Consider the following 14,083-nt stretch of genomic DNA (forward strand, 5'->3'; position numbering starts at 1 on the left):
TCCCAGGTCCTTCTCGGCAGAGCTGCTTGCCAGCAGGTCAACCCCCAGCCTGTCCTGCTGCATGGGATTATTCCTCCCTAGGTGCAGGACCTTGCACTTGCCTTTGTTGAACTTCAGGAGGTTCCTCTCCACCCAGCTCTCCAGCCTGTCCAGGTCCCTCTGAATGGCAGCACAGCCATCTGGTGTGTCAGCCACTCCCCTCAGTTTAGTATCATCAGCAAACTTGCTGAGGGTGCACTCTGTCCCTTCCTCCAGGTCACTGATGAATACAGGGAACAAGACTGGGCCCAGGACTGACCCCTGGGGGACACTGCTGGCTACAGGCCCCCATCTTGACTCTGCGCCGCTGACCACAACCCTCTGAGCTCGGCCATCCAGCCAGTTCTCAATCTACCTCACCGTCCACTCATCTAATACAGCAACGATTAGCAAAGATCAGGGTTATAAAAAAAACATAACAGCAGATAATATAGCCAATAAATTTCAGCTTTCAAGAGGATACAACTGTGTGTTTATCCAAACCCTTTTCTGTCCATTTAGGAAATTGCTTTTTTCTTCTCCTCCCTTCAAAGGGAAGGACTGCTTGTATAGCGGCAGCTGAATAATTTTTGCTTTATTATAAACGTCTATATTCCATAAAATGCTATGTGTTGCTACCATCAGAAAACAGAAGCTTTCATTTGGTCATCATCAAAAAAATGCCCAAAAGTTTATTTGCTGACTTGAGAAATATTAAGGACACTTCCACACTATTAACTCTTATACCAAAGCTGGATTGTAAATGATACCATCAATTCGCAGTCCTATATGCAGTTTTCTTATTGTAACAAAACTCCTTGGTTCTTACATGTTGTTCCCTAATACATGTTTTGTATCCATCCCTATTTACTTTGCAAAGCCACAGAAGGGCTCTGGGATCATCATGCAGATCCATATACTTCAATTACATGTTTTCATTTGCCTGCAGTCATGTATAATGACATAGTTTAGATTTACAAATGCCAATTACTTCATACAGTTGAAGCATAATTGTTTTTTCAACCATCTTCTATTTCTGAACATTAAAATACTTTCCCCTAGGTTGGAGTGCAAATTTCTTGGTAGTGAATTTAAGACTACAGACAATAGGCTTACTTTCTCTACTTACTTTTCGCAAATTGCTTCAGACCACAGGTTAAAAAAAAAATCGTTACAGAGCAACTGAAAGTTCAAAAGTAAATTTACAGATGCAAAAACAAAAAGGTTCCAGAACAGGCAAAAATCCTTATTTCAGAAAAAGATGTAGTCCTACCTCCCAGCACTGATGTTTAGCAAAGTAGTCTCCCCGTGCAATCCATTCTTCTGGAGTCGAGGTTTTAACAAACATGCTGTCATCCAAGTCTAGAAGGACAGGGGTAATCACTTTATGTTAGAAGCCATTACCCAGGTACAAAAGCTAAACATTGACATCTCACAGTATGCTATAAACTCCCTATGATTTGTACTCGTATCATGTAACGGTGACTAGGAGTTAAACGCGTTTTACACTTCTCAAACTGCACTGAAAACCAACAGGCTGGGTTTGATTTAAAAACAATGCTTGTTCTTCAGACAACAAGCTTTTGAGTAAATCTATTGTCTTCAAAAAAACCAAATTCTCACATTGGTAATCTGTTTTAGCTGAGGCGGTTTTCCATGAATCACTTTCATTGCTGTGCAGTAAAAATTATATCAATGTATTATCAATGAGATTATGTATCAACATATACAGCTAATTTTTAGAACCAAAAGAAATAAAATCTACTGAAACCAAAGGCAATTTGCAAATAAACTATCAATGCATAGTTAGTGGGACCAAAGAATCTTGTCACTAGGTATTATGCACTCTGAAAGCAAGAAAGCATTTAGTGTCTTGCTTCAAAGTCTTTTAAGGAAGCTTTAGTATAACAATACCTTTATTTTCATCTGTTTTGACAACCTGAACAAATTCTCTTTTGATGAAATATTTAAAAGCTGGAGCCCGCTTATCGCTGTTTTCATCAAAGATCCAAAGATTGACCCTGGCTCTCGTAATGGCAGTATACAATTGCTTTAGTTCTCCATTCAGCGTCTGAAGCAGTACAAATAAAATAAAGCAAAATAAATAAAATGCTGGATAAATCAAAGTATTAGAAAGTGACATGCTTTGCAGTAAAAGGAAAATGGTGAACACATACAGAGTGAAATACACAGAAGTAAGCATCTTTAAGTAAGCAACTCTAAATATTAAAGATGTGATTTTCAATTCCATATGCAATTGACCCACTAATGTGCGTGCAACTACTGCTACAGCAAACCTAATAATGGCAGATAGGACTGTCCATTTTGTTTCTAATCACCTGCACATCGAATCACCTTTTTTTTTTTTTTTTTTTTTAAAAAAAAACAGGACCATTCTACAAATATCTGATTTGGTTGACTCCAAGAAGCTTCCTTAATTTTAAGGGAATGACATGGGTTTGAAACCAGACTAAAGTAATAACAAATACTGACTGATTTGCTATTTGTTTTAACCAAAACTGTTCCATAAATATACCTACAAGTCTATTAAATATCATTTTTACTCATTTTTACAAATTACACTCAAAAAAAAAACTACCTTCCCACATAAAGTCTATGTTATAAAAATAAGTAATAAAGAGACAAAACAACAATGATAAACGTGGAACTACAGGATGAAAGTATTAGTCCCACCTTTTCAGATTTAAGTGTTCTTCCTATTCCCAGTGTTACAAAAAACTCACCTTGTACATTTCTACATTAAAAGAAGGAGGCCTCTTTGGTATAGCGGTAACATCCTCTAGAGGTGTTTCAAGTAGCAGTTCGCTTTCTACTTGCACATCCGAACTGGGTGCAAAAGAAGAAATGATCTTCCATTCCTTGTAAGCCTAAAACATCAGCAGCATGAGGTTAGTTGTAGGCAGCACTAGTGCCCGCATACACAAAACATATCGTCATATGCACGTGTAAAAACTATTTCTGTAAGTATTTAAGCATGTTTGTACATACATGTGAAGTGTGGCGGGTTTGTGTTGTGCACTCATGACATATAACAAATCATACTTCTCTGCAGGTTCCTGATGCCCTCCTCCACACAACTAACCCATAAAATCATAGGTAAATAGTTGCACTGATTTGGGGTTTTTTTGGTATTTAATGAAAAACTGTTTAGATAACGCCAAGTCTGTGGCACAAACTGAAAAATCCATGTTATTAAGGCTGATAAACAACCGTGAACTCTTGTTTCTACAGGTCAGAGCCTTGAACAAACTAACACAGGTTAATTGTCTTCTTAACGGAAAAAACGTAGAAAACTTTCCTTGTCAAATGAATTTTGAAGTTCTGAACGCAATAAATCACAATCAATAAATTCCTAAACCTTTTATGGATTACAAAGTAACAATCAGATAGCAGTATAAATTTATTTTATGGGTTTGGGGGTTTTTTGGTTTTTTCCCCCCTTTTAAGTTCTTCACTCAACTTTGCTTCATGAATGCAAGACTCATCTCAAATCTCATTTTAAACCTCTATAAAGAGCAAACCCAACACTTTACAAACAGCACACAACCAATTTGCTGTGTTTACAACAGTCCAGAGATTCATCTTTTCAAAACTAAAAACCACAGTGTGAGCTTCCGGCTTGCCTGCTTATTTAAGTGCTCAAGTCAGCTCAACTACTCTTGACTCCAAGGAAAAGGGAAGAATTTTATGAAAGTAATTCTCCAAGCCTGACATACGTTAGTAGAACCAAGTTAAAATCCTCAACACACTCATCTCTATATTCTGCTATTAGTTCATTACTTTTCCAAACACAACTCACATCACTGAAAATTCATCAGCTGAGAGAAATTTATAGCGGTAGCCAGTATCATATTGTTCCCCAACCTCATTAAGCCAGGTTCAAGGTGATTTACCTCAAACTCCTTCCATCTACCCTCACCACAACATCTCGCCTCCATGAAGAGCTATCAGCAAGCTGCCCTTAGTTTTCCTTTACACATCTGTGGTTTTCAACAGCTGAAAACCACATCTCGGACACTGTTTTAAGGGTTAAAGGCAGAGAGCATTCACAAGAGAGATTTTTACACTGAGTATTTAATTGTAGAGAAACTAAGCACCAGGTCGTTAATTAGTCTCTGCACCCACATTCAGTAAGGATACTGTCTACTGCCTGGCCAGGTGAGGGCTTAGTAGTGTAATACTCTGGCGACAGCAGCAAGGCTGTGGCAGTCAACAGCCATTTGCAAGGTGCATTAAAAGTTGGGTCCTCACCCAGTCCGGACTTGCCGGAAGCCTTTGAGGAGGAGGGTCTGAGCTCCCAGGAAAACCACAAAGGGAGTACATAAACACCATAGCATCACTAGGAAAGAAAACCGCCTTCAATGGAGGCCATTCTGGGGATGACGGTCTTGGCTGTAGACTGTGAGAACTTCCCAAGTTTCATGCCAACTCCTGAGCTAGATCAGAGCGGATTTTCTGGAGCTAAACAACTGTGGATGGCTATAGAGCATGCTTTTTTCCCCCTCCCAACATCTGCTTCTGACCACAGTTGTTCTATTAAGGGTGTTTTGTTTTGTTTTTTTTAAAAAGAGAATCAAATTATTTTTTCAGCCCTGAACTAAATAAAAGCAATGATTTCAAGTCTGTGAGCTCACAAGCCAAAATAATTTGTCAACAGAGTGGTGATCCTAAGAAGAGGGAGTAAGACACTTTATTGGGTTCCAGCACCAGAGTTCAAGATAAAGCTATATGAGGGTTGTGGAGTGCCTGTCCACCAACTGCTTTGACCTGAACAGGGAGCAGCCGGGCGGAACATGCTGTCAGCTACCAGAGTATTCCTGGCATGCAGCAGGAATATGTGTGTGTGTGTGTGTGTGTGTGTGTGTGTTTGTGCACGTGCACACGCCTGTGTGCATGCATGCGTGCATATGAATCCCAAGGCTCTCCCTGAAACTGCAACAGCCACGCTGAAGGAAATTACAACACTCTAAAGGAAACACAGGCTCACTTCATACACCCATGAACCCTGTTTTCTATTCTCTGATCAAACCACCTGTCTTCAGAGGAATCTGTGAACACTTCTTCAGCTGCAAAGTCAGTTAGACTGTATGAAAAAATCAAGGCATTAGGAAAAAAATGCAGAAAATGGGGAAGAATTAAATACCTCAGAGTCTGTGAAGAAATTGTAGAGGAGGACATCATCAAATTCCAAGCCCTTTGCTTCATAAACTGTCAGCACAAGTGCTAAACTGAGTTCCTCTGGTATCTTCTCCTTTGCCATCTCATTTGCAACTAATATCACCTACCATAAAATACATGAATAAAAAGGACCTATTAGGAACAAAAAAGGTAACAGCTGCATAGAGAAAGCGTACAACTGTGTCATGCTATTTCAAAAGCTCTCTCAAAAACAGACAACATTCAACCTGAAGATATTTCCATATACTCCACAAAAAGCTGCCGGCAGAACACTGATGAATACATGTTATGAGAAGAAAGTTGTAGAACTGGTGAAAGAAAGTTTGGAACAAGAAAGGAAGAGGACAAAGGCAAAAAACGCAAAAAAAGATGCAAAAAAGAGCAGAAAAAGCAAGCCAGAAATACACTGAAAAGAAAAACCAAAACACACCTTAGAAAATCTAAGTCTGAGTCTAAAAGGTATGCTTTATCAGTGAGCTGCAGGGGCTAAAAAGAACGAGGTGGCAGACAGAGGTCCATATAAAACGATGATTTAACTAGCAACAGACCCGAAGTATTTGCAAAAAGCTATATACCTAAGAAAAGCAAACCTGATGTGCTCCAAATTCAATTGGTTGTGTTTTCCTTCTGTTGCCCCTCAGTAGAATTGCCAGATCACTAACGCTGCAGGACTCCAAGACTGTAGGCTTCGGTCCATCAAAGAGACCACAGTCCTTAGGAAGGCGATCAAAAGATTCTGGGAAATAGTACTGAAGCAAATCAACCACTCCAGACGCAAGATGGAGAATACCTGCAATAAGCAAAAGATAGCCCTTAAACTTCAGTGTGACTGTCTCATCCTCTCTCACACACATGCTTTTAAAGGATTTTGTTAAAATTTGAAATAAAGAAAGATCAGAACAGAAAACAATACTGAAAGAAAAAAGTAGCTGTAAGGTCCATTTTATGTTTCTGCTCCTTCGACCAGATCTGACTAATGGACCTGAACAGATCAGAAAGCATGTTACAAAGACTAACCAATGTCTTTCTTGTCACAAAATGAAGGTCACAAACGAGAAACAAGTAAGAAGAAAAGCTTAAGTACATCACCAGTCCTGCAGGGCCTAATAATTTGGGATTATGAGGGAAGAAAATATATATTTTTAAAGTTTTCCTTCAAGTCAAATACAAGCAAAACGTTCAGTAAGCGTAAGTGTTCCAAAAATGACAACTTAAAAACCCTTCATTCTTAGCTTTCTAGTTGAGGCATCAGCATACAGAGTCCAGATGTCAGAAAGAGCTGACCATCTGACCTCTTAAAATAAAAATCAAGCACTTAAAAGATGTTTTAACGGACCAGGAGAAAACTTCTAAGCGTTTGTGACACCTGAAGAGCACAAGCTCACATGATAAACTTGGCACGCTACCTGAATGAGATCTGTAGTTCTGGTACAGCTGATAGATCCTTTTCGGTTTTCTAACACGCTGCTTCTTGTCCATGGAGTTCTTGCTCGCATAATGAAACAGTGACCTCAGATCACTAAAACGAAAAGCAACTCCTTTCATTATGCTCTGGGCAGTGTCACCAGTGAGAAACATGGCATTAGGGTCATTGACGCATTTCATTAACAGTGCTAGCTCAGCCTGGGTGAAATCCTGAATCTCATCACCATAGAACTCATGAATGGACCACGGCAGCTCCTTGATCTTTGACAGTCTTTGAGATAGATTATACAGTAAATCTTCTTCATCGAAGTAACCTCTCTGTGATCTTATCTGCTGATAAAGACAGAAGAGGTGATAGATTTCACTCCTGTCTTCTGTGAAGTTTGGCGATCTTTTCCGGCCTAGTTTTTTGTACTGTTCCTCAGTAAGTTTACCCCCAGAGCAGCTCAGTGCCTCAAAAGAGCCTTTCAAAAATGATTTTATTTCTTTCCAAACGAGTGCAGGATTGTACAAGCTTTTACCTTTTATCATTTTGGGCCATATTTCATTAGCAAACACATCGTAAGTGACAAAAATCCGAGGATCTCTTTCCCTAGAATACACATCTGCAGCTCCTTCATCATCACCATGTTCTCCTTCAGCATTACCTTCTTCATCCTCATCTTGCCAATTTGGTACAGTCAAGTCTTCCTGGGGACTCCAGCCAACAATGGTTCTTTTAAGGCTTCCGTCCTCATTCCTCAGGAAAAATGGGTCAGGCATGGATGCATCCAGTAACAGCAACAAATGCTTGGAGGTGACGAACAGTGGGAAATTTTCATCTTTAACATCTTGTAGCTTGTGAATATTTGGCTCCAGAGGCTTGAAGTGACTGGTTACCCTAGAAGACTTGCTAAGTTCAATGAAATTTTTCTGAACTTCCTGGCACAAGACAGGATTTTTCGTCACAAAGATCTGGTGCAGGTGTTCCAGTCTGTTTGATGCTTCTGTGCTTCGCATTTGCTCTTCTTCACAGTCCTCAGAAGGATTTGTTTCTGCATCAGCTGTGCCTGAAGGAACCTTTTCACCCCCACTGTCCCATTCTTGCTCATCACTGACCTGCTCCTCACTAGAATCATCACTTTCCTCTTTTTCTTCATTCTCCTCCTCTAATTTAGCTTTTTCAACTTCACTGCACTGCCTTTGCTGCCACGTTTGCCTTTCCAGCAGAGGACCTTTTGCCAAGGTGGATTTTTCCCAGTACGAATGGAATTTCTTCCAAAGCCTGTACAAGCAGCAGGTTGTCTTCCCTGTCCCACTTCGCCCAATTAAAATGATGGGTTCCATGGGCTTTGGATTGAGGTCAATTACAGCATACTCCAACTCCCCAACTCGGAAGGGGTATTCAACAGCAGAATGTATATCGTTTATAATGTTATATGCCATGTTAGTACTGAAGCTGTGAAATTTCATGATATTATATTCCATTTCCACTGCACTGGCTGGAGGGAAATACTCGGGTATGGTACGTTCTTTTGTTCTTTCTGCCTCCGGGTCTTCAATATAGCAACGTGGAACGCGCTTCTGTGTTTTCACGTCGTAGGTCTGATGTCCTTCATTTATGCCCTTGAGCTTTTTCCTCAGGACACAGGACAAACCACGGTTGTAGGAATTACATATATTATCTAAGATACGGTCCAGCTTGCAGTGGTCCAGAACAATGGCCCAAATTCTGATTATTTCTGTGTAAACCCTTCCAGATTTTTCTGGACAACTTTTTGACTGTTCTGTCTCCATGATCTTTTCTGGACTCTCACTGCAACGAGGAGAAAAGTCTATTGCAAGTTCCCATAGCATTCTTTCACCTTTGCCCAGCTTCGCTTCATACAGCTGGATATCAGCTTTCAAATGTTTGAGTGGCTTTTGAAGGCCCCTAGTCCATTCCCCATTGCCGAGCTGCTGAATTGCCATTATAGTTTTGGTTTTCAGATAATGAGGTACCGCTTTGCTGCGCAAAGTCTTCAGCGTTTCAGGAGTGCACTCTATTTCCCATGTCATGTTATCAAACTCCTGAACATATGTCTCAGTGTCCTGAATCTTCTCATACTCTTCCACTGTTTCTTCCTTCTCTCGATTAGGCAGGTCCATCTTAAGTTCAGCATGCCCCTCCCCTGTTTCCTTCTTTTTCACAAGATCACCCCCTTTTCCTTCAGCACAAGCTACACTTCCACAAGGTTGCGTGGACTCACTTTTTCCCCCTTCCAAGTTAGTCTGGGCTGAAGAAGGCTTTTTTACCAGAGAATTATCCTTTCTCAGGGTGTCACCCAACTTCAGCTGCTGAATTAAAGCTGTGATTGCCTGCACTAGACTTTCATGCAGAGTTAAGGGGCTATTTATTCTTTCCGTGTCTTGCGCTGCAAACTGCTCTTTTTTTGTCTGTACAGAAGACAGAGTTTTCACGTCGTTACGTGCCGAGTTGCCACATGGTGCCTTTAATGAAGCCCCAGGTGAAGAACGCCCTGTGTTCTTTGGCTGCGAAACGTTGCAGGATGGAACGGGCTTAGGTGTTTTAACTGGCTGCCCGACTGTATCGTGCCGATACTTCTTCTTCTCCGATACAGCACTATTCCAGGCAAGTAGCAGTGGGTCACTTTTTTTAATTCTGTGCCTCACATCTCTTCCTAATTTGTTTTTTACATTGAAGTTAATATCAAATTTTGCTAATGAATCCATTATTCTCTTAGCTTGCCTTGACAATCCTCTCTGAAAAATAACATGCATCACTGTATTTCCATTCTCATCTTGGATGTTTGGATTAAGATATGGAAAGTCAGAAGGTCTTGAAGCAAACAGATTAAGCAGACAGTTCAGGATGTTTAAACCAGTGCTGTCTGAAAGAAAGAGAACAACAAAATCACTTGCTTTAAAATGCTGCTTTGAAAGCCAATAGTTTTTATACCTTTTTTTCTCCTGTAGCTATTACATGTAAATCAATATGCTTTCAAAAGAAAAATTCAGCCTGTTTTAAAAACACATAGTTTTGAGATGCCTCAAAAGCGAGCTTTTCTAGGATTCAGAAAAGAAACAGTACAATGGTAGCAAAGCTTTAAAATCCCTTGTGCCGCAACAGCTCCTGCACTGTTTCATTCTTCAATGTATTTCAGTTACAGCATTTCAATTTCATTCTTTTTTAACCTCCGGGTGCAGGCAGATTTGTTAATCCTCCCAAATCAGCTGTGACTAACAAAGGCAGCCTAGTGACATGGACAGACTGTAGCTCTGGGTACTGCTTTGGGGTGATCTCCTTTATTTTGATATGCCACCTAGAAGAAATCTGGTGCAGATAACTTACGGTTTCTAAAATAACCTGTGATGAATCCTACTTTTCCAGATCCGAAGTCTCTAGAATAATTTCCTACAAAATAAAACCTAATCTAATACCTTTCTGGGAAAAAAATAGCTACTCTACAGCTTTCCGAATTTAACCTGGACAATTTATGTGAAATATTTCTTTCTTAATTGTAAAATATTGTTATATCAGTCACTATAAAAAAAAAATCTTTTAAATATTTTTCGCTGTGAAAATGAGAAGATACCATCATTTGATTTCTGAATCTTTTGATTTGAAATTTAGGTTCAGCAGTTTCCACATTTTTAATCTCTCTGAAGCTTTTAAATGAAATGTGTATGCTTTAAAAATTAGAATCAGTTAAGTTGTATTTTTAAGTTGAAAGATTAATTCATTTTTTAATCAAACCTGACTTTGGGGCTTAATCTGATAGTTTATCTGAATGTCTTACATTTATACCTAACCTCTGAATGTCTTACATTTATACCTAACCCCTGCAGCCCTTTCACTCCGTCCTCCTCCAAGCAAACACTTTGCCTGAGTTTTGACTGAACAGCAACAGGGAAAAGGACTTTAGAAGTCGCTCTAGAATTTCCAAGTCTGCAGCCACTGCTCTGCTTTTACCTTTACTTCTTCCTAGACCCTTCACGTTTATTTCATCCCCACGTAATAATACATATTTTACAGGGTTTCAGGCAGAAGCCTTCCATTTCTCAAATAGCTTGATTAAGCAATAGGTGGACAAAACAGCAAGCGATGCAGAAAAGAGGGTTGCCTGAATCTCACTTGTCACCTGAACAGCCATAACGCTCCGCGCACCCTTCGCCGCTGCAAATAGAAAGCAGAACCCATCTGTTTAAAGATCCACGTGCCTCCTCTAGGCTGCAAACTTTGACAGCCGAGGCATGGCCCCACATCCCAGCCTGCTGCCTCCGCTACCTCACCAGCAAACGTCAGCTAAAGGTGTAGTGGGCCAGACTCATAAGGGACGGTGATGTTTTAAGCAGTTGCTGCAAAAACTAAACATGCTACAGCCCTTTGGGTCCCTTAAGCCCAGGCACACAAGCAGAAGCCTTACCTCTTTTATCTAAACAGATGGAAACTGCAGCATGTAACGGAGTATCTCCTTGTGCCATGGAGACATTTCGAGGATCTGCACCTTTGCTCAGCAGCAAATGCACCAGTTCAAAATCATGCTTTTTCAGGCATATTTGCAATGGTATTTCAGAGTCAGTTCCAATCCCATCTGGCAAAGCTAGCGTGAAGCACACGAAAACATCAGTGGTTAAATTTGATACACCAGACTGACAAACTACAGAAAGTGCTAAAAAGAGGAAAACGCACACTTTGATCGCTAAGCAGGTGACCAGGTTCTTTGGTGGGTTTTTTTTTTTTTTTCAGTCAGCTTGTTATAAGTGTCTATTAGAGTTTCTGACTAAGAAAACCTTTAGAACTTCCTCTGGTCTCCCACAAAACTGAGTGACCAGTTCTCCCGTTGAGATAGGAAGATAGGAATGCCAGAACTTACTTTCTTCAAGAAAGTCAGACACTGACCAAAAAGAAAGAAGCTTCCTTATACCTCAGGTGCTCACAAGGCTACTCCTGTGTCCCTGATTTATATAACAACATCAAATTGTAAAACGAAAGGGAAACATGCAGGCACAAACCTCATGCAAAACAACCAAAATTGTGATGTCCCCAGTTTAACTAAAAAAGATAGACATTTGGTCATGCCTTTGAAAACGTGGCTCACTCAAGTAATCAATTACTTGTGACGTAACAACATACTGAACCCAAAATCCGGGGCTTACCTTATCTATCAAGATAATATTGTGGCTGAAGATAGATAAATTAAAAACTAAAGATACCACAAGCAAAGGAGCAGCAATTAACCTTGGCCATTTCCCTCCAAACCCAACTCTGCCAGCACAACTTCAGCTGCAAAACCTCTTGCTTCCCAAGCAGCCCTACTAGCTTCCCCATGCCACACACTGTGGATGCAGCTGAGGGACTGAAAGCCCAATAGGCCACTGCACTTATAAAGAGCCACAATAGTCATGCTTTGAGGCTTCTGAAACTATGTTGGGCTAATCACGCAAAACAAAACATCGAATCTTTTATAACATATTCATATTGCTCAGTTTTTTACCTCCTCTTTCTAATAAGCACCTTATGAGGTGCACCCGTTCATCCAGTCCGTCACACTGACGGATAATGCTGCCAATGTCGACATCTGAAAGACTGCAGTCTTTGAAGAGTCCTCCACCTGACGGCTTTTCCCCAGTGGCTTTCCCTGTTAGCAACAGCAAAACTTCATGCCACATTTGCTTCTCTAACAACTGTTTTATGAAGTTGTTGGCACAGGCATGGGAGATGTCACAAACCATCCCTTCAGGAATTTCTGCAAGACAGCCAAGAAAAAATAACTCATTCAAAACAGGTAATGAAATTCATCTCTCTGTAAACTAATTTCAGAATAATGAACCGAAGGCATTAAATTAAAAGCACAGAACAGCAAAATTCTCCACTTAGCATCCTTTTGTACTGATGCTGACTGCCAAGCAAGTTTAAACACTTTGATTCATCATATTGAATTTTTGAGCATAATCTTTTTTTTTTTTTTTTTTTAAAGGCAAAACACAACAGTAAAAATAAGTGCGTTACGTCAGTAATCTCAGTCACGGAAACAGGGAAGTAAAGGAAGGGAAAGAGAGAGCGGAAACTGTATGTCGGCATCAAATATTTTTCACACCGATTAAGTTCTTAATGAAGGAGAGAAACGGGAACTCACTGCACCTTTCACAGTAGAGAGCAGTTTCAGAAATCTCTGAACCGTAACTTCCTTCAATAAATTGTTATGATGTGCTCCATTTTCAGGCCTGCAGAACTGGAGGAACTGCTGAAGAACATCTAGGAGAGAATCTGCATCAACTATGGCTCTGTTTTCACTTCCCCCTGCAAAACATTATAGAAATTGATAAATCAGTTCCTTGTTGGCCTGTTTTCAAGGCAGGACTGTAACATATAATTCTCAGGGCTCTGAGAAGTGTGTGGTAGCAGATTAACATCAAATAGCTGAAACTTTTACCGCCAAAGCCATTCCTAGGATGGACTTTGCATCCCAGAGGATATGTGACATGCTCACCAAATCTGCTCTTTACCTTAATACTCAAGGCTGAAAATTTTAATAGTTCACAAGCTGATCTGGAAGCAAACAGGACATCCCTGCCTTGCAGTGATAATATTGCTCAGGAGTTTCAGGGTAGATGACTAAGAACATAACATTTTCAGCATGCAATTTTAATTAGATGCACTGAGCTTGTCTAAATCTTCACTGGCATTTATGAAATACAGCCATAAAACAGCATTTGTCCTCTAAAAAACCCCGAAACAAACCACACACCAAAATGAGATCTACAAGTTTAAGATACTTATATAAGGAACAACAGCAGCTTTAAATGTTTTCCTAACAAACGCCCGTAGATGAAAACTCAAAGACTTAGCCTGACTTTCCCAAAAGCTCTGAGGAATAGAAGTGTACCAAATGAAACAGCAACTTTACCCCTTAGGGCATCAAAGGGGCAGAGAAGGTTGGTCATCTTTTTAGCACTCAGGTTTAATCCCAGATTGGCACCCGTAATGCAGGAGTGTCTTCTCCAGCCTCCCTATTGGCACCAAGCCTAGAAAACACGTTGGGGCTGCGCACTGCAGAAAAAACTTGAACGTAAAAAACACGCCGAGCTACCTGAAACACCGGACATGGGGACTTCCACCACAAGGGGATCAGCGTTAACTTCCTAACCGAGAAGCCACTGGGCTAAGACTTTCTCTAGAGGATGGCAAGAGATCTCTACAGTAAAGAAAGAGGAACTGTGGGAACCTGCTTGCCAGGAGTCAGAAGATGCAAGTGCAATGAAACTCAGTGCTTCCAGTAATCTTATATGCCATATACACATGAAATCAGAAACGTAGTCTAAAACCTTTGGTTTTTTGCTGAGTGTGACCTGCCTATAGTCTTGTGCTCCATCTGTGCTCTGAGATCTGCACCAGATGAGCCAGCTCTGGCATGAAAAGGTTACGCTTTGGGCTAATATGGTAATATTGCTAATATAG

General features: G+C 40.4%; 1 protein-coding gene across 5 annotated transcripts in view; it reads right to left on the reverse strand.

Moving 5' to 3' along the window:
• The window catches only part of TRANK1 (tetratricopeptide repeat and ankyrin repeat containing 1), a 49,701-nt gene that overhangs the window by 14,940 nt on the left and 20,678 nt on the right, over window positions 1–14,083 (reverse strand). For all 5 annotated transcript variants that reach the window (XM_068935809.1, XM_068935805.1, XM_068935807.1 and 2 more), the window contains 9 exons: window positions 12,767–12,925; window positions 12,120–12,371; window positions 11,049–11,225; window positions 6,624–9,512; window positions 5,808–6,007; window positions 5,183–5,320; window positions 2,763–2,906; window positions 1,933–2,089; window positions 1,292–1,380 (listed from right to left, as the gene is read on the reverse strand). In XM_068935809.1, coding sequence (XP_068791910.1) covers window positions 1,292–1,380; window positions 1,933–2,089; window positions 2,763–2,906; window positions 5,183–5,320; window positions 5,808–6,007; window positions 6,624–9,512; window positions 11,049–11,225; window positions 12,120–12,371; window positions 12,767–12,925 — 4,205 coding nt within the window. The remainder of the gene's footprint in view (window positions 1–1,291; window positions 1,381–1,932; window positions 2,090–2,762; window positions 2,907–5,182; window positions 5,321–5,807; window positions 6,008–6,623; window positions 9,513–11,048; window positions 11,226–12,119; window positions 12,372–12,766; window positions 12,926–14,083) is intronic.

The sequence above is a fragment of the Struthio camelus genome, chromosome 2 (assembly GCF_040807025.1).
Source record: "Struthio camelus isolate bStrCam1 chromosome 2, bStrCam1.hap1, whole genome shotgun sequence".
NCBI lineage: Eukaryota > Metazoa > Chordata > Aves > Struthioniformes > Struthionidae > Struthio > Struthio camelus.